Source organism: Phalacrocorax aristotelis, chromosome Z, assembly GCF_949628215.1.
Source record: "Phalacrocorax aristotelis chromosome Z, bGulAri2.1, whole genome shotgun sequence".
Taxonomy (NCBI): Eukaryota; Metazoa; Chordata; class Aves; order Suliformes; family Phalacrocoracidae; genus Phalacrocorax; species Phalacrocorax aristotelis.
The window spans coordinates 38476298-38503784 of record NC_134311.1 but is presented as its reverse complement, the minus strand read 5'-3'; the positions used below and the strand labels follow the sequence as shown (position 1 = coordinate 38503784).

At 40.0% G+C, this 27487-nt stretch overlaps 1 protein-coding gene across 2 annotated transcripts in view; it reads right to left on the bottom strand.

Annotated features, from left to right (window-relative positions):
• Positions 1–27061, bottom strand: part of SLC28A3 (solute carrier family 28 member 3) — a 37715-nt gene extending 10654 nt beyond the window's left edge. The window contains exons 1-12 of one of the 2 annotated variants that reach the window (XM_075078432.1): positions 26839–27041; positions 19973–20074; positions 16216–16298; positions 12424–12515; positions 10837–11026; positions 8864–9008; positions 8074–8187; positions 6524–6601; positions 3699–3779; positions 2575–2655; positions 1245–1370; positions 50–180 (exon numbers count right to left, since the gene is read on the bottom strand). In XM_075078432.1, coding sequence (XP_074934533.1) covers positions 50–180; positions 1245–1370; positions 2575–2655; positions 3699–3779; positions 6524–6601; positions 8074–8187; positions 8864–9008; positions 10837–11026; positions 12424–12515; positions 16216–16298; positions 19973–20074; positions 26839–26895 — 1280 coding nt within the window. In that variant the 5' untranslated portion in view covers positions 26896–27041. Of the gene's footprint in view, positions 1–49; positions 181–1244; positions 1371–2574; positions 2656–3698; positions 3780–6523; positions 6602–8073; positions 8188–8863; positions 9009–10836; positions 11027–12423; positions 12516–16215; positions 16299–19972; positions 20075–26838 lie in introns of both variants that reach the window. The other variant, XM_075078433.1, reaches the window with a different exon arrangement.
• Positions 27062–27487: the final 426 nt, after the last annotated feature.

Genomic DNA, 27487 nt, shown 5'->3' with positions numbered 1-27487 from the left:
TTCATTTTTGCATAAGTATTACTATTAAATAGAGCCTAGATCACCTTACCCTTTTGCCATTTGTAGGCCACTCCTTAGAGTTACTGTAGGCTTCTCAGTTTCAGGCCAGAATAGTTTAGAGGTGGCTAATGATGCTGGTGCTGACATGACAGAAGCAGTCAGTAGGTGAGAGGCGGAAACCTAGAATTCCAGATGACAGAAAATATGCTGTGATAACCACATCAGGCACAAAAATGGAGGAAAGCAATTAAAATTATTAGATGATTGGATGACTTTTCTACAGGTGGTCATTAAAAAGTTCACATTGCTCATACCAAAAAGATTGAGCAATACAGGAGAAAGCCAACTGGAGACAGGAAAATCTAAGGAGCAAAAAATAAGGAGGAATCTTTCCAAGAGGCAAACTGCTTCATTCCTCACTAGTGGCAAGCCAGACGCCAGAAGAAACAAACCCCCCAGGCCCATTGAGTGCAGCTAGGTGTAACAGTAGCGGACCAGGTCAGTGAGAGCCGATCTTCCTTAACACTCCCCGTATGCCTTACAGCAGCAGAAAATTGGTTTTTTCCCCTTAATGTTGTGTTTGAAAAAAAACTTCTAACTTCTGCAGTATTTTCATCCCTCCTTTTCTTCTCTTACTTGCTTGGTCTTTTTGGCCAATCCTCCCTTTTTGCCTCTGCCTCTCCACTGTATTTTGTTCAGATATGGACCTGATATATTTATCAACCATCCCCCAGTGACCCTGATCATAAATCATGTCTTCAGTCCTGCTTTTCTGAATTTGTGCTGCTAATCCCTTAGCAGAGAAGACATTTACTACCTGTGTTTGTACAGCATCACTTGAACCTCAGTCACAACTTTTTAGGCGCATACAGCTAGCAACTGTTCCTGAAGGACTTTATCTATATCATTGTCACAAAAGTGGGAGGGTTGGTGAGTTAGTATATTCCACATATCAGGTCATCTGGACTGTAGGTAAGTATAGAAATCAGCTGTTTCCTTACAACTATGGCAGGAATTTTCTTTGTATTACTTAGGTAGAGGTTTGTGGTACTTAATCATACCTTCAGGATCAGGTTTTGGCGTCATTTTTACTGTCGGAAGACAGATAATTTTTGTGGTTAATTTCTTCAGAAAAAAAAAATGGGAATGACTCAGGTATACTTCCAAAGCATTTTAGCTGGGCTTCTATACTTATAGGATTTCAGAAAAACACCATAGTTTCCAGTTCTCTTTCCCCATCTTACCCCAAAAGAAATATATGCTCCTAAGACACTTCCAGCAATAGTTGAGAATCCAGCTGTCATGACTGCATGGAGTTCAGATTTGGTGATGTATGGTAGGTATGGCCGTACCAGGAGAGGAGACTCTGTCTGGAAGTGAAAAACAAACACCAAATCAAGAACTTCATAATAAATGCTCAGAGGTTTCTTTTATTAATAGGGCAGAAAAATGAGTGGCTACATTACACTTTCTTACGTGTCTTTGACTAGTTAATCTCAGTGCTAATGAGAGCTCTAAATATTAATAGGTTGGGGTTTTTTTTACCCCAAGAAGGAAAATTGTACCAACAACCATCTTGTCTGAAGACAATTCTTGCTGATTTACCATCTCCCCCAAAGGCCCAGTGAAATTGCCAAGAAATCCTAATCCACTTTACATTGAGTTAGGGACAGCCACAGGTCTGAGCTGCAAGTAAGCCTGTGTGTCAAGTGAAACACGCATAACAGTCACTATGGGCAGCTTAAAGCTCTCAACAGCTCTGGCATGTGTGTGAGCATGCCCTGGAGCTAGTGTCATGCAGAAATACTAGTTTAAATGCTGAAGCAGTGTGATACCTTGATGCACAACTGCTAAACAACTGATGCGCTAATGTCACTTTTGGGTTTGGATGTTACTTGATGATCTTTCCACATTGCTTTGAAGCCTGGGACAGACACTGCTGTAGTGTGACTTCAATGGATTTCCCATTAAAGTGGACTGTTAGACTCTGCCTAATGCTTTTTTGGCTAAGGTCTTCCACAGCCAGCCCTGGATCTTAGTTTTCTGCCTTGTCTGTCTCTCCTGCCCTGGCCTGCCCCATGTGCCCTCTTCACATCCCATTTGGCTTTTCAATTGAAAAAAGCCTGAAACTGTTTTTTATTCATAGCCTTGCAGTATTCTGGTAGTCATTTTAAGGGAGATCTATGCTTGACTATGCTTGACTTTCCACTTGGAAAACATATGTATATGTTTATATATTTATATGTAATATAAATATATATATTTATATATTATATATAATATAAATATATATAATTTTATATTATATATGTTTTTATATATATGTGTGTGTGTGTATATATATATATGTGTGTGTATATGTATATATGTAGGTTCCCAAAACCCGCCCCATTGTGCATCACTGCCAACATACGAGTGTACTGGAATTCTGGAAATCAACCACCAGTCCTGCTGTACTGGAGTCCTAGCTTTATATGAAATCATAATTTTTTTTTAATACACAAATGCTGAGCAACAATATTTCACAGTATTCAGTAATCCTGTGCTAGCATGTTTTTCTATGCTCCAACTCACCTGTCCCACAAATATGTTACCTGCAGCTACCAGAGACTCAACAGGAGTTGTCCCCATGAATATTTGCATTATCCAACCAACCTAAAATGATTTAAAAAGAAAACAAAAATACAACATCCGTCTATTCCACGCAGTTCTTGAATTAATCATGCCAGTGTGTGATTTCTGAGGCACCTTGTAATATTTCCTGAGTTAATGATTTCAGCTTCAAGATATGGCACATTCATTTAATAGTAGTGTGTTGAATCAAGCCAGAGGGGAACTAATTTAAGAGAATTGAGAGTATTCCAGGCTCCTCCTGGGCGCTAAATTGTTAAACTAAATTAATCAAAGCAGATATTTTGATGTGTCCTTATTACTTATGTACCTATCCGAAGGGACCTGGATCATACAAAGGAAAAAAAATGTGAAATTTAGACTAAGGCTAAAATGCCTCGTAGAAATTTTAGCAAACTATTTCAGCTAGGTGAGGCTTGTGGTGCTTACATAACAATCCTGTTAATAAGGAGGGCAAAGGACTTTTTAAGGGCATCTTCATATAAGGTTTAACTACAATCATGCAAGATCTTTTCCCTCATATGGTAAGTTCACTGGCAGACAGGGCAGGATGTGGTCTTTCTGTGGACTTGGTCTTATCTTAGTGGACACTGGCATGGGACCTAGGACCTGACAGAAATGAACACTTAGAGCATGGGGTGAGGAACCAGCCTCTGATCTTATTCTGGGGATCTGTGTTAGGATCCTTGGGATACCTTAATAAAAAGCAGAAATCCACTGTTTGTGATATAACCTCCATCCTGCGCTTTGGGCCTGGGAGAGGGGCAGGCAGAAAGGAAGATTTAAGCAAGTATGGCATCTGAGGGATGCTAAAGCTAACCAGGCAAATGTAACAATTACTATGACATTAGCAATAAAACCAGATTGAGGGAAAGAAAGTGTGCCATGTGTGCATCACAAATGTGGTGGTAACATGTGGAACAATTTCCAGATTAAAAATAAACAACTACTTTTCATATGTCTACCTCTGAGTACCTTGGTCAGAGCCAATGCTGCAGTTCAGCTGCATGTGTTCAAGAACTGTCCCATACCAGGTAAATGAGTACCTACTGGCAAAAACGTCATACCTTTCCAACAAGCCACTGCATGAATCCAATGTGGTAAAGCATAGACATTACTGTGCTGAAGAAAACCACAATTGGCAGGACCTGATTTGGAAACACAAAACCATTAACACTTCTAGAGTGGTTTTCCTTTCCTTGATTCTGTAAGCCACTGAATTGGAGACACGCTTAAAGGTATTGAAAACATATCATTAAGTTTACACTTATGCTGTAAAAATTTTAACCTTCTAGACTCCTTGTTTATGTTTGTGCTGGAATTAACTATTTTTCATGTATCTACACAGCTTTCTAACAGGATTGCAATAGTTTTGATACTGTCTAGTTTAACATTATATGGCTTAGTTTATAGACATGTTTAAGTCAGCTCAAACATTTACTGGGCCATGGCATCTACAAAGACTTGGATATGTACATCTGTAGACTTTGAAAACCATAAACAGAAATACATTAATGGGACTGTGGTGTAGAATACAGACCTCAGCTTCTCTGTGTTTATGTTTAAAAAAATGCAGTTTAGACTTCTATATAAGCAGAAGATGAAGAGATTCTGATTGGGATTGTAGCTGACTTGGTTTCACAGTTATCAAGGACCTTCCTTAGCTGCCTTTTAATAACACACCATAGAAAAATCTTATCTTATTCTGCTCTGTTTATAACATTGATTGTAATGCCAATGTGGAGTATTCAAAAGCTCTGTAACTGTACGCAGAGACAGAATCTGCTTAAAAACACATTCACAGGTGTATACTTATTAAATACAAGAAGTGAATATAAGTATCTTTCAGTGGAGGCTGAAGGAAAAATGTTTTCCTTAAACATATAATTTAAAAGAATTGCATGAATGCCTAACTCACTGTCTGATGGGTTATTAAATGTTTTTTTCATCCTGAATAAAATTAATATCACTTGATTCTCAAGTATGTTAAATGCACAGGATCTCAGCATTTCTATGCTAGTATACAATAGAAAGAAAAATCCTCCCAAAGGTACAAAATTTGGCAGACAGATAATTTACAGTTAAAACAGTACCACTAACACGAGGAAGATTTTATGTGTGTTCAACTGAGGGCATAATGCATTATAAATAAAAGCAAAGAACAGAATGCAAAAGAACAAACCACTTTGTTAGTTCAGACCTTTGCAGTAAATAGAAGCTGTGCCTTTCTAGAGGAGAGTTAGTACTATCAGCAATTTTGATAAAGGTTTGGAAACTCAATTTAGATGATCAGAACTTTTCACTGAAAGGAGAGAGTGCAATTCACAGATATCGTTGTGCTCTTCAACAAGTTAATATGAGGCTGGTTTCTCTACTTTTATTCTCTCATTTTTTAGTGATCCTCTAGGGGTAGTTTGCCATGCAGTAACAGCAGAAAGTTTAGTTCAGTAAAAGTGACTCCACTCCCCCCTGCCTTTTCTCTCCTGCCGTTTCCCCTCCCTGTTCCTAAGCGTGCGCTAGCCAAAGAGGCGTCTGACTCCCAGATGAAACCACATCCTGGCACAAGTAGGGACAGCCACGATGCCTGTAGGGAAATGGGTCTGGAGAGGCAGTGAGCTGACAAGCAAAGGTCAGCTGTCTGTGCTGAATGGTGAAAACTGTAAGCAAGTGTCCTTCTAACTTTCACTCCAAATAGATGAGAAGACCTCTCAGGTTTGAGAGCTGTGGTTTGGTTTTAGCTGAAGGAGCTAAATGTGGACATTTTAAATACTTTTGACGGGGGTGATCCATAGACTTAGGGAAAGATATCTGTGTATTATACTATATCCAAGGATGGGGATGGGGGTCGTGGTTAATGAGGTTGTATTGGATAGTGTGGGACCTGAGCATGATGTAAATGGTATGGAATAAAGGGTGGATACTGTCCTGGTTTGAATTTGTGCTATAAAAACAGAGCTGATAATGTGGAGGTGTTCCAGTTGTTCCCGAGTAGTGCTTACAGTAGTCAAGGACTTTTCTAGCTCCCCGTGCTCTGCCGGGTGCACAAGAAGCTGGGAGGGGACACAGCCAGGACAGCTGACCCCAACTGATCAAAGGGATATCCCACACCATATGATGTCATGCCCAGCATATAAAGCTGGAGGAAGAAGAAAGGAGGGAGGGGGTATTTGGAGTGGTGGTGTCTGTCTTCCCAAGTAACCGTTACACATGATGGAGCCCTGCTTTCCTGGAGATGGCTTAACACCCCCCTACTGATGGAAAGGAGTGAATGAATTCCTTGTCTTGCTTTGCTTGCATGTGGAGCTTTTGCTTAACCTATTAAACTGTCTTTACCTCAACCCACAAGTTTTCTCTCTTTTACCCCTCTCATCCTTATCCCTATCCCACTGAGGGGGAGTGACTGGGGGCTGTGTGGTGCTTGATTGCTGTCTGGGGCTAAACCATAACACCAGGCTTTCCACTTCTACAGGGGCAATGTCTGTGAGGCAGTGGTCTGCACAGAACTTTAAGGTAGGACAGCATAGCACGATATAGCACCTTTACTTACAGAGAGGTGGGGAAGATAGGCTGGAGGTAATATTACTTTCAGTGACCAGGCAAGAGCCTTTTAACCTATTGCTTGTAGAAACATACCCCAAAGTTCTGTCTACTTGTAATATATGTTGTTATAGTTAAACTAAATAAATGTAACCTAACTCAGTGTATGGCAATAAATCAAGGGCTTTTTTTGGGGTTTGGAGTGTCACACAGTGAGGAACAGTTTACCTCTTAGCAGATTTTTCTGGTGACTGCACTGGTATCACAAGACATACAGTGAATTTATTTTCCAGCCATACTGTTCCTTTTTCTGTTGTCTATCTGCCTCACATAGTATATATTAAATCTGCCTTACCTTAAAAGCAAAGAAATGATCCGTATATTTCTCACCGAACACAAATTTAGCACCTGTGTCAGAGTACTCCAGAAACGTCTAGGGACAGAAAGCGAAGAAAGTTGGCCATAAGCTCCGTGTCCTTGCCAAAAGCTAAGCAAACATTGCTAGCTGTCTTGCAGAGATCTGCTGAGGTCCAAGGAGTTTCTGCTGTGCTCTGTATTGGTGCAGGCTTCACCTACTGTGTCTGGCTGGACTGGGTCTCTGCTGTGCTCTGCCAAGAGTGCAGGCTGCTTCAGAATATGTAGATAAAAAGCAATGGCATAGGGTGCATTATCCTGCAGTACCCAACACAATAAAGGCCATAAGGTACACTAACAGGGGAATTTATTTTTTAATCTTGATACTGTGGTGTATTTCTGCACGCCTTCTCATGCAGATAGGTTCAATAAATTATACAATTTAAAATGGAGGTTTTATGGCTGAAATAATGAGTTTTGAAAGGAGTAGCCAAAACCCAATCTAAAAAAATCTTCAACTTTTTAATTCTGATGCAGTGGTGCATTTTTATACCCCTGAGTCCAACATATACAATTAATGATACAGTTTAAAATGGAGATGTAATAGCTAGAGTAATGAGTTAATGACAGGACTGATGGTAAGCCATATGGAGCTAACAAAAGGGGCACCAGACCTGCTTCAGGTGGAGATGGAAAGGGGAGACTGAGAACATGGTGACACAACCCAGATGACTCCCACTGCTTGCAGATTAGCAGCCAGACAGATGTCAGACTTGTGCCTTCACTTTCGTGCAGAGGCAGTACATTATGCACTGTCTTGTTTTAAATGCACTTAATTATCTGTACTGTGAAGAACAGCTGTGTAAGTAGTATCCCTGGTGTGAAAAGTCTGAATGTCCTTCAGTGGGTACTCACTGATCTACATTTTGGATTTCTCATATTTATTACTTTACAGTAATGGACTTCTTTAAAAAAATTGTGCCTGCATACTGCCTGCAGGGGCACCTATGGATCAATCCTGTCCCCACTCCAGAGATCCTTTGCTGCTCACAACTGTAGATTTTGCCAGCGGTAGCTGAATTCATTTTCTTATATGTCATGAGAACTATGAAATGCCCCTGGGGCCAGGGCTGTGGCTACTCTGAAGACAACAGTCATTCTGCCTTGTTATATCTTTTCAGCATATCAGGTTTATTGCAAGGATGCTTTGGAGTTGGGCCAGGTCTAAGAGTTTCTATGAGTGCCCTGGCACAATAGTGGTTTTGTGTTTGGAGGATGCAAGTTATAATTTCAGCCCAAAGATTGTAAAGCTATTAAGAAACTGAGTCACTCTGGCCATTACTCATCAGCCACATGGTCTTGTTTTAAATGGACAAAAAAAGAAATGAGAAGGTTCAGTTCAGGTAGTCAATTACCTTTCTGAGAACCCAGTTTTTCTCAAGAGGGGAAAACATGTCGGGGCAAAGAGACCCTTGAACTCCCTGCCTGTTATGTAAGAGTCTCAAGACAGAGAGGAAATACAAAAAATAATTTTTTTGCCCAGTAGCTTACCTGGATCTGAATGCCTAGCCAGTTAAATACATCAAACCCTACTTTGGTCCTCAGAATAAGAAGCCCAAGAGTAAACTGTATCCCTATTCCTGAAAATACTGGCCTCCAAGCAACCTAGAGGGACAGAAAAATAAAAATAAAGAAACCATATGTTATTTAAATAAATAACAATTTACTTTAGATGTTTGTTAAAATAACATAAGGCCATCGTCTGACTACACTGCAGGATAGGAGCAGCTGCCGAAACAGGTTGTAGGGGCCTTGGAGTGTGAGTTACCTCGCCTAATTTGAGAGCTCTGTGATGTGGATGTCTCCATCTGAGCTAGCTGCTGAAAGCCTGGCTAGGTAGTATGGATTTACCATTTCACTTTCACTATCACCATCTTTGCTTTGTGAATACTGAATCTGATTATTTACAAGACAAAGAGCTGAGATGGCACTCTCTAATTGATTCAGATGATTTTTGAATAACACAAACCAATTAGGTGTAATGAGCACCCATGGGAGAACACCAAGCATTTGGAGAACGTGAGTTTTCTCCTCAGCTGGAGGCAACAGCAGTTGCAAAGCATGGGGTGTGGCAGGTTCATTAGTCCCTGCTGAGGGTCAGATAACAGAGCAGAATTACCTTCCTCAGAAGTTAAATACACCACTGGGTTTGGCAAGTCTAAATTTTGACGTTCATGGGTTTTCTGTTACTGTTATTGAACTTAGTGCTAGGGTAAGGAAATAGCTCTTGAGACACTGAACAAGAAAAACCCAAAAGATAGAACATGGACTAAATACTCACTCTGGTTGGAAATTTGGAGAAGATAAACATCAAGAGAACATACATCACAAGTCCACCAAAGGAGATCAGCTGGCGGGATCCATGTTTTGCTGTGTCAAAGATGAGCCAGCAGATAATAGCTATAATAAGAACTGCACACAACACCCTAGGGAAAAAAGAAGTGTCAGTCATGACTTCCTGAAGAAGACCAGATATTCCATCCCCTTCCTCTCCTTACAGCACTTACGTCTATGTCTGTGAATGAACTGTGAATTAAGCTGAAACATGTAGCTTTACATAGGCAGGAACCTGCCTTTGCTGATGCAACTCTGACAACAACATTCCTTGGTGACATCTAGAAGAAATGTCCTCCAACCTTGTCCCCAAAGTCAGAGTGTGGAGGAAACCCAATAAAGCGTGAGTGACTCTTGCCTGGGTGTTGCTTCTATTAAATGAAGTGTGAGAAGATACTCTCCTTTCTCACTCCACCTTCCTTTTCCTTTCCTGTCATCTTTATTGAATCTTTTCTTGGCTTTGGGCAAGACAGGCTTCAGCTTTTATGAATTGTACTCTGCTGTTTAACTGGTGAGCCTGTGAAACACACACTACTGAGGAGCAGGTTATAAACTGTTTACCTCTTTGTAATTGGCTGTAGTCTCTTTAGGAAAAATAACTTAACACAATTCTAGCTGTCTCAGAAACAATGACAAGAGCCATGTGTACAATTGAGTTCAGTGTTTCTATGGTCCCCACTATCACAGAACCCTTTGACCTTGCGTATTGAAGGTAATTATCACAACAGCCTCAGAGACATCATCTCATTTACAAAGGGGAAAACTAAGCCTAGTCCCAGTTCTTTAATGTTACTTGTGTCCAACAGTTGTTTAGCTTCTGCTGATTTTAGTGGTACCTAGACCTCTACATTCTGGTTTTAGACCTGGATCAAAAATACGGCAGGCCAACTCCACAAAAGCCATTTTGTGGCTTGTTCCATCTGCTCATCAGGGTTCTCCTTTGCTGTTTGCTCCTTCCCCCAGAAAGGCTGCCAGATCATCTGGTGTGTGACTGCTCTGTAACGTGGCTCCTGAGCAGAAGGAACACAATCTTTTTAGCATTTTTCTTAGAAATTCCTCCTCCTGGGGCAAAACCATTTCAAAATCTTATGAATAAGTTGGGACATTTTCTTGTACCCAGAATGACTCCTCCTTAGAGCTCTTTCTCTCTCAGACAGAAGGTGACCTAGCTGAGCTAGAAGGCAGCTGGCCAATTTTCTTTTTCTTTTTAATGAGATTTCATTTTGTCTTTTCTTTGGTCTATGCACCTCCTTTGGCTCCCCATTTTCCCAAGAATAACTTAAATATTCCTGACAAGTGCTCAGGAATACTTGGAATAAGTATCTACCAGATCTATGTGTCTACCATTTATCTACTAGGTGAATGCTTACTGGGCCCAAATAAGGCTGTATGATCTTATTACGACACTAAACGTGGCTGACAAGTTTTGATTCCTGAAGGTCAAGTAAAAATTGCTGTGGGGATATGTGAATAAGTAGTGTCTAGATAACACACTTCAGTCTTTAGTAGTTTGCATATGTTAGAGTTCAGGTTTTACAAATCTCACAGGTCTCTGAAGAAGTGGCAGTGAGGCACCTTCTGGCTTCCAGAATGAATGCAGAAGGCTACAACACACCCGAGCTTCTGTAAACATGTTCTCTTGCAACCACAAACTTGTCCTATCTCAATCTGAGGAATATTTTTTACACTTTCTGTCAAGATTTTTGATACCTAACTACTGTATCACACACTTAGGTATGCCTGACATCTATAAACTAGAAAAATACTGAATTATTCTGCAGGTATTCTTTGATCTTTTTGCAATTTGTATTATTGATCCATCTCCCTGTGCTTGTGGAGGTGTAAGATGAAATAAAACTGTAGGGGTAAATTCACTAATTCTTTGTCCTTCTGCATAAATAGGAAGTAATTCATATTTACCATTTCAGCCAAAACCACTGTTTCTCTAGATATCTCTCTCCAGGGGAAAAGAATGCAGCAATTCTGTCTTCATACTTAGCTATTAAAAAGTCCCAGCAGATGAAGAAGATGGTTATGATGGTGATGATAAAGAGTGGCAAGGCTCTCTGGAAATTCCAGCTACAGGCTGCAATAACTACTGCCAAGTATGCTGTCACAGAAACAACAATATACATATCAGTTAGGTTGGTCTTTTTAGAAACAGTATAAAATCTTAAATTTAAAGGATGCAGTTAAAGTCAGGCCTCTGTTCATCTTTCATGTGCTTTTCTGACTCTTGGCCTGAATACGGAAATATTTGCTTTCATAGATAGTGTTGTTACTTATGATATGCTTATTGATATGAAAGGTGGCCTTCATCCTGTCAAAGCAGCTTATATGCTTTGGCTAAGCCAAGTTCATATCAAACATGTTAATCACTTGGGAAAATTAAACATGTCTACAAAACTGCTTTTTTCCTGTGTAAAAACTGTGAATTTTCTTATTCCTTCTTTCACAGGAGGATGAGTTTACCCAATAAAACTAGAAGAAACACTTAGAAGTATTTGTCAATTGCCTGATTTGATGGCCCTCTCAGGCAATTTGGAAACTTAGAAGTAGTTTATTTCATAAAGTAGCTGTGAAATTATTTTTGATTTGACAGGTTCATGGCTAATACATGCTGGCCAATGAAATATTCATTTCTTCTGAATAATCATCTGGTTTTGTCTATGGCAAAAAAGGAAGAATAAATACTGATTTTTGTAAAGCAAGTTGGTTATGGTATTAACTTATGAAACCCTCATTTACTTTCTTGAGCCAGGATATGTCCGTACTCTGACAAAGCAAGATGAGCTGATGCTAGGAGGGCAGGATATTCAGCATGTAAGCGGCCCTTTTACAACTATGTTATGGTATGCTGATGCCTATCACACAGACATATTTTAGGTCTATGAGTTCTCAGTGTTCAAGTAGGATTATCTCAAAAAGAAACTTGGTGAAGTGGAAGGAAACAAACCAACCTGCTGGCTCATTAGGAAAGGGACAAAGAAGAATATCTGAATGACTTTACAGTGCATACTGACATGAAACACATTTCCTCTAGCATACATTTGCTGTGTATATCAAGTGCTAGGGGCCAGAACGAAAACCTTAATTTCCAGCCTGCTGACTTGAGTTCAGTCCAAGCTGGTGCCTTGCTCTTTTTAATGTGATTTCATGGTTTTGGGAAAGTTCCTAAAACTGTAACTTAACAGGCCTTTTGGAGTGAGCTGGTAATGGAGTAGACACAAGACTGAACTACCCTTTTATCCCAAATGTAATTTCTAGTCAGAGTTGAAACATGCTGGAGGAGCAGTGTAGCAAGTTCTGTACTTTCGTAAGTTTGGGAATGAGTGGGGGTTTTGCGATCTGGAGCTTTCTCTGGGACTACATTCACTTTTACCTCCTTTCAAATGCATTCCTTAAGACAGTCAAAATTTTTTTCTTAGATAGAACACAGTCACAGTCTATAATCTCATATAGGTAAATAAATAAGGCTTCAGCAACCCTGGGAGTAATATACTGTACCTGTTATTAAAATTCCATAGATCATATAATGAATTCTGGTTTTATGTTTCTTGCAAAATTCACAGGCTTTGTCATATTTCATTTCTAAATGCCTAGGAAAATGCAAAAAAACAAACAGAACAGAAACTGAAGCTGTAGGTAAAAAATAAGAGTAATTTGCATAGGAAGCTCAGGTTAAATTGATCAAAATTTCTCCACTGGAGGATGGCTCACTTGGTAAGGGTTAAATTTGGATCCCAAAGTGCCAAAAAAATTTTTGCAGACATCTCCAGAGCTTTTGGGGGGAACTTCTTTGGTTTGATGTTGGGCAAGTGAAAAACAAAATCTGGCAGATATCTGATGGGCCAATCCGACAACTATCTAACAGGCCGAAGTTGGCAGGCCAGTTCTGCTCACCTCTGAACTACAGCTCTGCTGTGAGGAGGTCTGTTAACAGGGTTAGTGCAAACTGGGTAGGTAGTTAAAGATTCAGTGCCCCTTACTAGACCCACAAAGATTGCAAGTAGAGCCAGCCCAGCATTGTTATGTGGAGCAGTAGTGTTGCTATAGTTGTGAAGGCCTAAGTTGGCATTTGTGTGTGCAAAATAACCAATACCTATCTAAAACCTTATTAGAGTGTGCAGAGGTGTTTCTGGATATTTAAAACTTCTGTTGCTAATTACATTAACTTTTCATCTAAGACTTATCAGTTCATGGGAGGTAAAATGATTTGTTGCATTCAAATGTCCTATTCTAGTATCTGTTCTTCCAATTATTACGTACTTCACTTTTGTTCTTTTCTCATCTTGCTAAGGGTAACACAGTGATTTCATGAGAGAGGCTGATATTTAGGGAAATAGCAGTTAAGGGATTTAATTCAACACAGATTTCCAATGTTAAGCACACTGGTGATGTGGAGTATTTCAGTTACAAAAGCTATGGCTAAATAAACACCCTTGAAAAAGAAATCTGAAAAAGAAATCACAGCTACAGCTCTGTCTCTCTAAAGCGGTGCCTCTCACCCTACAGTCTATAAAGGCAATATTATATTTAGAGATGCTAATTATCCAGACTGTACTTGTCTGGAAACTAGATGCAGCTGGAGTCAGATGCACACCGAAATTCAGCATGATTACCCTTCCTTTCTGCACTTTAAAAAAAAAAATCAATTAATTGAAAAGACATTGGAGAGAAACAAGAAATATTAACTTAATTCATATCAGCACTCAGAACAGCAAAGCAGGAACATAGTCCTTCACCAGTACAAAGAATAACAGGGTCTCTGAGAAATCTCAATTCCTTTTGATATTTCAGTTTTAATCCTGGGAATTCCTGTTGTCTCACAAATCATAATTTTTTTTTTACTTATAAAAATATTATGTTACATACCCAATCTCAGCAAAGAGATTATATAGAATAGGAAGAAAAGAAAGAAAAGGAGAAATGAGAGGCAGATGCATGAAAAGCCAGAGTTACTTTATCAAATTTATGGTTCATCCATCAACCAAAACAAGGAAAAAATATCTATTATTGTTACTTATGAGTCCTTTGGGATTTAAAATTCTTATTTTAAGATTACTATTCCTTGTTATTTCTTCTTTGCTCTAACATCTCTCTCTCCCTTGTTATTTTATTAGTTTAGGTGATTATCTCTTTGGTACCAGGATATCTTAAATGTTTAGGCATATATGTCTAAATACGCATCTCTGTTCTGAAAGCTCCAGAAAAAACATCTTCCTTATGAAATATGGTTAATTTACTAAGGAAACATTATTTTCTGAAAGCTGATCCTATAGGCTTAAAGTGCAGCACCTTGCTGATAGCTTTTACTTAACCAAAGATGTTGAATAAACAGGTATCACTTAAGCACATTTGAAGGAGAACTTTAATATGATATATTTGTGTATGTCAAAACTATTCTTGCTTGCATTTTGCAACTCAGAAATCCTTTCTCTGGTCTGCATGTGCTCTATAAGTGTAAACACCTTGTACATGTAGTGTATCAACAGACTTATTATCAACAGACTGATCTTTCAAAGGGTCTGTGTCTCAGACAACAGGCTATTCAGTACTATCTGTTAAAAGAAATCGATGACACATTCAAAATTGAGGCATGCTTTGTGAATGCCCTTTCTGAGCAGATACAAGGAAGACATTAGATCACATTAGGGCCTGCTTTTAGGAGGTAATTTACGAAAAATAACTTGGTAGAGATACCATCGCCCTTGTCAGGTGCTCAACATTAAAAATAAACCTAGACAAAGTACAAAACCAAGCAGAAGACTGGAATGCACAGAACAAGCCCTAGCCTGAATGTAATCAGAACAGAGCAAAGTGCTCTTCAGCTTCCAGCCTGGGAGGAGCTTTCACTGCCCGAGGCAATGGTACCTGTTGCTGTGTATCTGCTGCCTAAGGGGACCTCTTGGGTACAGTAAGGCCTGTGAATTAAACGTTATTTATCCCTAGACTCTCCCTGGGAGTATAAATAAACAAGAATGAATAAAAAACATACAGGCTTCATCTCTGTTCCAAGTCAATCAATCCATCTGTGTTCAGAGATGCCACTTGTCGAGTGACTCCTGTGGGTCAAAGTTTGAGGGGGAGAGACCCTGCTAACCTTGCACAGCCCTTTGCATGCCAACACTTGGCTGTGCAATTAGCTTACTTCTGAGGAGACGCCGGATACCTACCGCTGGAAAGGCTTATCAAACTTGGATGTATCATCTATCAAATCTCAGCTTTTGTTTTTGCTAGACAAGACTCTAAATGTTTTAAACAAGAAAGTGTTTCATGTTAGGTAGTGCTTGAGGAATGACAAATCTCCAAAGATCAGAGAGGGGAAATGAGAGAACATTTAAGTGCCTTCTAAACATTTTTGCTATATTTTTTAAGCAGTATTTTAATACGATGGCATCAGTAAACCTGATCATATTAACAAGCCTTTAAGATCTGTATGTACAACTTGAAAGCATAACTAAAATCTTCACAACTACTTCTGTGTATAAGCATATCATATGTACAAGCATGAGATCTTTCCAAGTAGTCCAATTTGAGTGAGACAAACTCCTATTTAAGATATCCAGTAAGTGAGTTGCTAGACTCTGCTGTTAGAAAGACAGGTTCAAAGCTGATATGGTGTGCTTTACAAGAGAATGCAGTCATAGTAATCAGGTGAAAAGTATAGTATGATTTCTGTGAAGGTTTATATGAAGATTCAATATGACAGAAAAATACTAAGATATTAAAATATAATTTACATATTGTATCTTAATTTTTTAAATGTCTTATACAGGGTTTGTAGTTTTCACCAAAAAACCTATCCCTGAACTAAAATGCTTTCACTGTGTGGTCACTTGGCACCAGTGCTAACAAAGTGAAAAATTCCGCTCCATCAAAATGGCTTTTCCTAATCTATTCTTATTTTGCACGGGGGCAAATAGCTATGCAAACTGAAGGGCAATAGTAAAACTTTAACTTCCTGAAAGAGATCACTGTTTAAGACCTCTCTTTAAAAAAGGATCTTATGGAGATATTGGTAAAGTACTGAATGTACAAAAAGAAAATACATTGCTCCCTTCATTTTACAAGGCTTCAGGAGCATAGTTCCATGATCACGTGTCAGTTGAAAGGTATAATAATTTTAAATACAATGTTTCTGTATTGCACAAATTGCTAGGCAATACAAAGGTCTGTGTAGCATAGGCGTATGGCAGTGAAATTTAGACCTGTCGCTCTAGAAGCAGAAACACTGGCAGCTTATTGCTTAGGCCAGGATGAAGTGAGTGGAAAACTTATTCATCCAAAAGACATTACCCTTTCAAGCGTGGTTGCTCATCATCTACTGAGTCACGTTTGTTTTCATGCAGATCACTCTCAATATTGATGTATTCATCCTCCTGGAAAACAGATCCGTGCAGAGGCTGTGAGAGGGGTGCATGCTTGTTAAGTAAGGTGTGAAAAAACAGATCCCCGCTGGCAGATGGCTGAAGCAGTCTCAAGACTTTCCCATCTGCACTGAACACAGGGCTCCAGCTCTCCTGTCTGTCACTAATGCTGTGATCAGTAGCAGGCAAACCCAGTGGTTAGACAGTGGCTGTGAAATTTCCCAAGCCATCTACACCATTTTTGAAAGGGGAAATCAAGGAGAAAAAATACCAGTGTTACTCAAAGCTGAAGAGGGCCCCATGGAGTACCACAGCATACAAGCTGAAAAGTGAGAGCTGCAGGTAGGGATGGTAAAGCTGCTAAATAAGCCAGCTTGCCCAGCACCTCCTGTTGATCACTCCCTGTTTTTGTTGCTTCTCTCTTTGTAGAACTTTAATACGGTGGAAATTTTACATATGGTAAATGGTTAAATCGATGGGGGCTGCTTTTAAAAAATTTAACTAAGCCAATAAATTTACTCTTCAGAAAAGCTGCAGAGAAAAGGTAACAGGTATCAATCTTTTAAAGAGAGCTAGCATCCATGGGCTTCGTAGCACAAACTTGAAATTTGGCCAGATAACACATTTTCATCAGGAACACACCTTTTTGCTATTTGAATCCACATAAGCCCAGCTGTTTTAAAGATTTTGAATAACCACAGTCTGACCTCCACCATGTTTGAGGACTGCCCTTGAGGTAGCTGGGGGCAGCACGGCCCGCCAAAGCTGCCCAGTACACCCATGGGGGCTGCCATGCCCATCCTGCATTACTTCCCTTAGCCCAGTCTGGAGGGCAGAGGGGAAGTGCCTGTCCCATGGGTACATACCTCCACACTCATGGTGGGGCCTGCAGAAGGGCCAGTGACTGTTGCGTTCAGAGTCAGGAGCCCTTGCACCACGCTCGTGCCTCCTCATTTTAATGCCACGCCAGGGCGGCGTGACTGGTCACCTACTCTTGGGTGTCCAGCCAGGACCACAGTGAAGGCAGACAGTGTTTTCCTGAGCTGGTGGTCATGTCATGCTCTCTTGAGAGGAGCTGGTCCGCTGTGCCCAGACGCTTGGAAGTGAGTTTACTTTTTCTTTTTGTGTCCCTATTATTTGTGCTAACTTAATTCCCCAAACTGCTGTGACCACTGCAGACCTTGCCCTGGCCTCTGTTTTCTGTCTAGCTTTCCTGCTGCAGGTGCTGCTGAAAGTCATGGAAAGACCTTGCTTAGTTCCTGGTGAGAGGCTTGAGCTAGATCAAAGGCAAAATGAACACACGGCCTGTAATTAAAATGGTACAGAGGAGTATGTATGTAGAAGCCATTACCCATTTCTCTACAAGAAAGCTCAATGTGACATGGGCAGGAGTCCCTCTCAGTCCTCTCGACTGCAGCTTTCGGAGGTGTGGTGGGAGTCGTGTGGTTCTGTGGAGCTGCACTGTAACTTACAGACCCATTTTCGCTAAACTCAACTTCTCTCTTTTTTGGCCTTGACTGTGAAATAAAGCAAACCTGAAAAATGCAGATGCTGCTGCCTACTAAGTTGCTTTTATTTTGCTGACTGGGAGTGCTCTCCTCAGCAGCTGCAGGAGGTGGTCTTCTCACCTGAGGGACACTGAGTGCTGGTTATATTGAAATACCATTTATTCCTGGGCTTAAATTTGGGATATATTGCATGCTAGTGGCACTTACAGATTTTTTGAGCATACATTATAAATCAGAAGAGTCCAGCTCTCTGGGTCAAAGAGCTGTGCTTTCATGTGGGCAGGGGGTTGCACTCCCTGTGGCACCATGTCGTCTTTCCTGGTCACAGCTCAAAGGCCATGTCCCACACCTCCTGCCTCCATCCCCACCACCCCACCCCGGTGCCCGCATTTCATATGCTGCCTAGGCCAGACCATGTTCCATCATTTTCCCCCATGCCACAGCATTGTCCCTGGGCCAGGAGCTCCCCTGGATCACCCACAGCCTGGGTTTTGGCTCTTTGAATTTGTGAAATATACTGTTTGTCTTGAGAATATAATCTATTTTTCCTTCCGTGTATTTCAATAGAAAAAGCATCAATCCACATATTTTCACATTGTTTACAATATATTTAAATATGCTCAGAATATTATTATGTTGCTATTTTATTGTCACAAATGCTTTCCTACATTTACATTAAAAGGTGTTAAGAAAATGTGAAATCAAAGATCACTTTGTGTCTAACTCTGTGCAGATCTACAATGAAAAGGGAGAATAGATCCAAACCCCTTTTCTTCTTTTTTCATGGCCAAATATGATAGCAGATCTGGCTCTTCAGGAGCACTGGCCTTTGCTGAGGCTAACCCAAGGGCTGCGCGGCGCACGTGGTCTTCTGCCAGTAGGGGCACAGCAAAGTCCATACTCTGCAGATCCTCAGAATAAACTCTTCTGCCTCAGTCACAGTGTGCCTGAGAAAGTGTTGGTGTGGATATACATAACTCTACTACGCTTGCACAAAGTAGTGGCTGAATGCTTTCAGTTGAACCTTTTCAGTGGAAACTGGTTTCTTTGATTAAAATCAAGCTTTCATTGACTGCCAGTACTTTTCTCTATTTTTCAAGTTTCATTTGGTTCTGCAAGTCCTTTAATTCTTTTTGTTTTGATATTTTCCTCTTTGCTGGCTTTTTGAAGAGGAAGGTATAGGTCTATCACCTTCCTCTCCTAGGATCTCAGATGCTGGTCTAGTTCCCAGGAGTGAATATCAGAATAGTCCAAAGTGATCCTTTCCATCACTGTAAATCTGGAATCGCTTAAACTTTGAGAGCAGAGGCGTTTCTTTGGCAGCATGCCTTTGCTGCCTCTGATCACATCCAAAAACCATTGGAAGATAGAAAAGAACATCCATAGCATCAGGAAGCCTCTGTTTCTTACATATTGCTTCAAGCATCATCACCAAACTTGGCAAGTAGATAGGATTACAACACAGGAAAGTACTGGAAGTTTTTAGTGGAACTTTTAGAATAGCAGATTATTTCTGGACTGTGGATGTCAAAATATTAATACATGACACTAGTAAAATACCTGTGGAGTTTTTTTAACCTGACTCTCCTGTCTTCATAGAGAGGTAGTCACTATGTGGGATTAAACAAACACACAGTTAGAAGAAGTAAAAGTGGATGTGTTTATTATGAAGTAATCTGTATTGTATTCTGCTCTCTTACTCTGGTCAGTTGTACCTCAGAGCTGTTCCTTCCAGTTTGTGTTTGCCTGAAATGTCCCTTATTTTGGATGAGTAGGTATTCAATAATACGTATGCCCTTGGTGACTGAAAGTTGTATCACTAAACGGAATGTTTCCAGCTTCTCAGGAGAAAATGCTTCTATATCAACTCCCCATCCATAGTATTCCCTCTGATCACCATTTCTGATGCCTCTTTTGCATCTTGCATGAGGCCATTATGAGATTAGAAAACATTTCTCTGAATCCTACACATCTTGTCAATTTTCTGTGTTCTTTCCTTAATGCATTTCTGAGAACATAATTTGCTTCCCTGTCAGTTCATGAATTTTAAATCAAATTCAGGTTTTGTTAAGATATCTATCTGTCTTAGGTGTATTATCACAGTCAATTACTGACATTAAATTTGAGGTTTATGAATTTACACAAGGTTATTACAAAGAAAAAAAATAAAACCCATACCTGGTTAGTATGTACAGTTTTCTTACATTGTGAATTCTTGATTCTCTGCGAATTGTCTCGGAGACCTTTGGGATTTGTAACATCCACACCTTCGCTGTCATTCTGGGGCATGGCCAGAAGTTGTATCAGTTCAAATCAAAAGCTGAAAGTCTTCCTCATATGTGGTAAGAAATGATTTTTGGTCTGATGTCTGTGTTTCCATGTTTTACTTGACTAGCACAGGGGGCCAGAAATTCAGTGTACAGAGCCCAGGTGTGCAAGTCCCTGCACTATTACACAAAGCTGCATCAGTTGTGGATGGTGCTCGACTAATGTGAATCTGCTTTTTTTCTTGACCCAAACTCACATGCCCTCCCAGCGCTGCTCTTTGCCTCAGGACTTGTTCAACAAGTTTACAAAGATCCAGCCCTTCTCCTCACCAAGGGCAAACTGACCTGTTTGGGCCTTCCCAGCTTGTTAGTGACATTGCTCCAGTACATGTGTTCCTTACGCGTATGTAGTAAATGCATATTTTCTAAAAAATATGTGCTTCTATTTCTCTTGGAATAAAATAGAGTATCTTTAAAGACAGCAGTTAGCTTTACTACATTAATTCTCTGTGGTATACCTTTTATCAGAATGTACTGAGAGTTGAGGACAGCAATAACCAGCTCCACTATTTCTACTTTTTATTATTATTATTCTAAAGCTGAGTTTTCTTGTTTCTTAATGTTTTGAAGGGTATATTATGTGTTTCTAATGATTCCTGAAGGGCTGGTTCTTATTTTGGTTTTGTAAGAAAGCTGCTTCAACAAAATGTCAGCCATCTTATATCTGCAATTGATATAAATGTTACATATTTCAGTGGTTTCTTATGGCAGCAGTTACGGTATAGTCATTTCACTGTGCACAAAGTATCCCATTATTTACATTATAATAAAACAAGTAAATTAGTATCTACATTTAGACTTCTGAGAAAATGATAATTTCCAAATGAATAATACAAAATATGCTTAATCATAATAAATTATTACAAAGGCAGGAATAAGCAGTACTACTAGACATAAATTAAATTTTGCCTTTTAGTGGCAACATGACCTTAGAAGCAACCAGAACAAATTTTCCTTTACGATACTCCATTTCTAAACTTCACAAAAAATCTGTTTCAGTAAAAGTGTTTCTGGAATCTTCTGTGTCTGGGGGAAGAGGAGGGAGCGGCAAGAAGCTGTTGATTTACATGCTGTGGTCCTGATAAATCAGATGCCAATACATCAGTTCTCTTCCTTCTAAGGGAAGAGTATCTTTGCATTCCCTTAAGAGGGAGGTATTTCTTTCACAAAAACCACCTCTGTTACTTATTTGCTTTCTAACCATGCTGTCCTAGGAGTTTGCCAGAGCTGCCCCTGCAGTCGACAGTGAAAGCCTCTACTGACCATGCCATACAGTGAAAAAAAAGAAGTTATCACAAACTGCAGTGCTTAGTTGTAACATTGAGACATAATATATGAGAAATACTATACAGGACAGCATAGTGAAGTCTAAGTGTTACAGTTCTGAAATTGAAACACACACCCCCTCGGGGACAGTCTCTTTGAAGATTTCTATACTTGCTGCTGAGCAAGAAAAAACCAGATTTCTTAGGACTTTGGTCACTGAACATGTGAAAACAGTAAGCATGCAAGTTGCTGTCTACAAGCAACAGAAGTACAGAATAATTTGGGTTGGAAAAAACCTCTAGAAGCCGCTCTGTCCAACCCATTGCTCAGCTGCAATAATTACATAAGAGTTTCATTTATAGAGTAATTAAAATATATGAATGTATGAGTAATGTAACAGAAAACTAGTAAGAGCATCACATGATTGCAGGAACTCTAAATAGCCCACACTGCAGAATGTCAGATTTGTGTTATTTTCTGCAACCATAAAAAGCACTTATCTCAACTGATCATACCATGTTTCTGGCATATTCCAAATTCAGTACAAACTGGTTAATTACTATTGATAACAAGTTTACTTCAGTAAAAGACTACTTCTGTTGACTAAAACAGGCTTTGAATGAGTGCCATGAAGCTGAGTAATTTTCTTATATTTCACAGCTGCTTCTTCAAGTACAATCTCTTAATCCTCACGTTTATACAATTTTTTTATTTGTTGCTGGTGAAAAAGCATGTTATTTAACCCTACCTCCTGAAGAAAAAAGTTCTTTTTAATTTCTGATAATAATAGCGATATTCAAGTGACAAAGAAAACTGCCTATTCCTTTTTCCTGTTTGCTCAGTCTTTCTGAGTTTGCTGAAGGAACTCCTCACCAAAATGTCAATCTGTCTGTGCTTATCATTTGGTCTTCCAGATCGCTACCTAAGCACCCAGCAAGGGCAGAAAAGTTACCTTATTTGCTCAGTATCCTTTTCCACCTCCCTGGAGATTTCTGCAGAACAAAACATTGCAACAGAAATGTTGAGCAAACAGAAAACAGGAGTTCAAGCCTTAGGGAACATAGCCAACACAGCCCTGTTACGACCGCAGGCCAGATCCAGCAATACGCCACTTCTCAACCTACTCAATCTGTAGTGACATAAGGAAGCAGGAAGTTAAAAACAAAATAGAGGTGCTTGGATGGGAAAATTCTCTTCCCTTTAGGCCACACTTGAAGGATCACAGAATTGATCCATCTCCTTTGAATGCTGACAATACGAAAAGTGTTACACAATTGTGCTTCTCCTTTCACAGTCTGCTGTACTTTTACTGATTGGAACTTCCTGCTTGTAAAATATTAAACTATAGTAAATGAGCTTTACAGACAGCAGATAAGAAACATGTACTGCCAGATTTAAATTCAGCTGGCTAAGTCTTCATGAGGTGTTTTGAAATGAGTTGTAAATTAGGCGTACCCACCTCTGAGTACATTAGTGTTTTCTTTAAAAGCTTAAGTTGTCAGTCTTGAGTAGGATAGTTGGATAGTATCCTGAAAGGCAGGATAAACAAGTTAAAATGATAGACTGGCACAAGCTCGCCATAAAAAAAAAGAAATAGGAAATCCATTTTCTCTCAGAGTAACTAAAATGTAGGAGAGGCAGAAAGTAAAATCCAGAAAAACTGAAACAGGAAAAAAGATCTGCACATTCCTGAGGAGATAACAAGGTGGAGATGATGCATGCAATTATGGCATTGCAAACATCTGTTGATGGGCAAGCAGGTACACAATGAGGATGACAAGGACAAGAATCCTAAAATGTTTTTTTTACCAACTGCTTAATGCATCGTAACACTGACAATAGGAGGGCAGTGAACAATAAATATTTATTAGCTGTTGTCTTCCCTTTGTGTTGTATTTATTTTATGTTTACCTCTGAGTTCCTTTTAAAAGTCAGGGAGTTTTTTGGTCCCACCTACCATTCCTTCTTATAAGTCAGCTCTTACCATTCCTTGAGGAATAAGAGTGACTTGTTTAATGTCATCATTAGCAGAGATCTGAATCATCGGCAATGATTAGGTAAAACCTTTGCCTCTTAAATGAGTGCTAAACACAAGCTACGTAAATTCAATCTCAGTTTTAGGGTTACTGATAATGTTGCAGGGTTTGAGCCAGAAATTCTGTGGGCGACTGTAGCCATCCTCCAGCTGGTGCCATCAGAGAGGCGGTAACTGAACCACATCGAACGCAAGAGACACAATAGTGTTTCTATATACCACATATGACATTATTGTAGATATAAATACAGAAGGTATTACATTGGCATGTAGACACTTAACATGGGCAATCTTCTGAATAGCAACGAGACTATGAGGTAAATTATTTAGGTTCCTTAAATTGCATGCATACATAAGGGGAAAAAAACCTTAAAAACCTGAATGTCTCAGTATAAACAGTCCAGCAATCTGATGATTCTAGCTACGAGGTCCATTCAAAGCAGGTAACTTTAGCATGTAGGTCTTCACAATTGCATTGGGGTTTTATTAAGGTTACATTGCACTGAAGGGTGGGAGCACGCTTGGGAATACTGGCAGTGTGGCTAGAGCTATGTATCTTCTTAAAACCAGTACAAGAAGTTTACTCATTGTAATACACCCAAATGGCTGTTGGTAACTGAGAAGTCCCTAATAGCAAAGAGGAAGAGACAACGAGAGGTACAGTGGAGCTGTACATTTGGGTTTTGTTGTCTGTTTTATTTTGAGACTGTTTTGAGCTCTTAATGACGTAAGTTGTTGTTGCCGGGTCTCCCAGGTGCTGGCATTGTCACAAGGCAATAACACAGGACCTGTTGTTTTTGACACTATGCCTATAAACAGTTCAAGTGGAATCTACATAGTGTACAAAAGAAGTAGTTGATACTTTGCAGGATCACGCATTTTTAAAAATGTAATCGATGGTGTTAATAGAACTTAACACTACATGGGTACATGCTCTCTCTGAAAGTTAACTTTGGTTAATTGATTTCTGAGGGCCTACCGCAGGATGGTTGAAAAAGCTTTATGCTTCCATGAAGTGGAAACCCTCTCATAGTACAGAAGGATGTGTGTGTTTAAATATCAACAGCCAATGTGAAACTGAGAAGAGTTCAAATAGTTTTCCCCCTTTGCCATTTGTATGACTAGTCAAAAGGCAGATTACTCTATAATATAACCTCTTCAGACCATTAAAGTCCCTCCACAACAGAAGGCACCATGCCTCTCATTCTTGACATAATAAAGCTCCGATACAATCCTTCATCCATTACTTGTTAGTCTTGAGCTGCTTTGCGTTACACTGAGAGCTGTTTTCCTGACTGATTTATTTTCTAAAACAAACTACCTAACCCAGGTTTACTTTGTCCCCCATCTTATTTTTCCTATCCCTTTGTTGCATTAATCATTAAGTGGCTCAGGTACATCTGAAGGTACCTATGGCGTGCGACTCCACACTCAAACTTAAAATGGCTTAAATTAATCCTTCTCAGAACACTTTCATTTTTGTGGTTTAGGGAAGATATTAATTGCTTAGTAATAGAAGACAGTGTATCTTGGGGGAAGAAAAGCCTTCACTCTTTGTGCAAGAAAAGCTCAAATACAAGAAGACAGGCAAAAATTACGAGATTGTTTTCTTCCCAGTGGCTTCCACTGTGTTTTATTTTTCTATATGCAAAAGTTTACCGATTTCCTTCTGTGTCTTATTTCCTCTACCGAGTGACTTATACGTTGAGTCAGAGGTAAACAATGTAAACGTAAATGTGGATACCTTCTGGTGGTCTAGGGAAAAAAAAAATCAGAAAACCTGACTCAGGTCCCACGTTTCATTGTTGGACCATCTCCAACATTTGATTGGGCATTTGATTTATTTAAATCAGAGAGGATTTGCAGGCTCTTGTAAACCTTTGCAAGGGACAGGAAAAGAAGCACCTGGGTTCCCTGCACATTGCCCAGGTGAGGTAGCTGTGTAAGCAGAGGATTATCCCGAGTCACTGTACTGTGCTCCACAGAGACTGCTGAGGAAAGAGGTGATTTTCAGCTTAGGTCACCCAAGAGTGTTCTGCAGCTAGGGAGGTTCTTCTCTCCTTTATGGGTTTCTAGGCACAGACTTTGGAAGCTGACTGCACTATCTTAGGTACATGTTGTGTGAAGATGCAGCCAGAATTAAGCCCTCTCTTATCTCATTCACCTGAACCGAGGGAGACCCAAGTTCAAATTGCTTGTCTATCTGCTCTGAAGCACAGATGTGTTAAAGATGTTCTGATTACCCAGGAGAATTCCCTAACCGCTGGGGTATCATGTTTTAAGAAGAGTTATCTCTGCCTCCTCTTGAAGCTGTCCCACTTAGTGTGCATTATTAACTATTGACTGGAGTAGGGCCTTGACCCTAACTCCCTTACATTGCACAAATATCAGATTATCAAATAAATTTATTGCTTCTCTGTCTCTATACTCCAATGAATAAATATATGGAGTGTTTGGATGTCACTGGTGTCACATAATATTTCATATGCTTAGCATCTACAAAGACCCTTCTGTACATCCACTACGTGCTACCCTTTCTGCTAGCTGAGCTCAGGGGCAGCCTGAGTATCAGAGGCTGCAGAGAAGAGCAAGGGGTACTTTGCTAACATGGCACTCTTTAGAGCCACTGCCTTTCCCCAGCCTGTTCTACCTTCAGTAACAAGCACAGTGAAGAGGTCTGCCTGTGGGTTTGCAAATTTTTGCTTGTCCCTGCTCCAATTCCAATGAAAGCGCAGGGATGCTGGGCACTGAGAAACAATAACTAACTGGTTAACAGGTGATTTGGAGCTTCCACTTTTTAAACCTGTATTTTTTAAATGGCTGTTAACATTACTTTATGTGCATAATAACACAGAATATTCTGGTTTGGCTCCTTACCTCCTCTCTGTGTTCTTCCTGCGAGCAGAACAAGACAATTGCACTTATTTTATGCACGGAAGAAAGAAGATATGCCCCACTGTGATTACACGATTATTTTTCTGATATTATTAATATGCATTGCTTTGATGAGATATATGTCTGCTGCATAATGACCCCGTCTTTAACAGAACAGTGAATTACCTATCCTCAGGAAAAAAGCAGCAACTGGTACAGCAGATGGGAGAGGTGGATGACCTAGTTGTGAGATCTATCAGCCCATGGAATATTACTGAATCAGGAGACTTTTCAGGACACCAGTATAGCAGGTAGCAGATGAAGGCAGTAAGCGAAGCCTATACCTGAATGCGTCTACTGTGCTCTAGCTTTTCATACAAGAGCCTTGTGCTTTGGCAGGATACCAGCGCAAAGCATGGGGGGTGTCGTAAAATACCTACAGACAGAGAGCAGAAATTGCTTTTTCTTTGTTCATGGACTAAGGTAATCATTGTTCATTAAGTCCTTCCTCTTCCCCACAAAACAAAGGAAACCAGGCTTACCTGGAAGGCCAAGTTGTGCACTCCAGAGTGATCACGGGTGGTCTCCTTCAGTTCCATGTGCCTAGCAGGGTCAGGAGAGTTCTGGGTGAATGTTGAAAGCTACTTCCAGTACCGGGCGGCGGCAGCCAGCACCTGATTAATCCATCCACAGGGTCGGTGAGTATCACTTGATGTCCAGTTAGCCGGAGGCACTCTCAGGTTGCGCTTGCTCACTCATAGCTCCACCTTCTTGCTCCCCTGGTGCAGCCCCTTTTGGCCAGCGTGGGAAACTGCATTCAATGTTTCTTGTGACAAGGAGGGAGGATTTATGCTGGCCCCAAGAGGCAGATGTATCTCTGGGTGATCCCAAAGGCAAATGTGTGTAGTTATATGACTTCGGGCTTTCCTCACTTGCCTGGGGGAAAATCTTCCCCACCCAGACCTTTGAGAGGTCAACATAGTTTTTGTCTTTTTTACAGCTCTTCTCGAGTCACTGTTTCTGCGATGTTATTGTGGCTCTGTTTTCATAGTGGTTAGGGACTTCATCTAGCAAGAGAAAACAAGGAAAAATGAACAGCTCCCAAACCTCCAACAAATATGCTTTACGCATTTTCAGTTGGTGTGCCAAATCTTATTGCATGGGGTCGTTTGGTTATCTGTCCTCAGATTA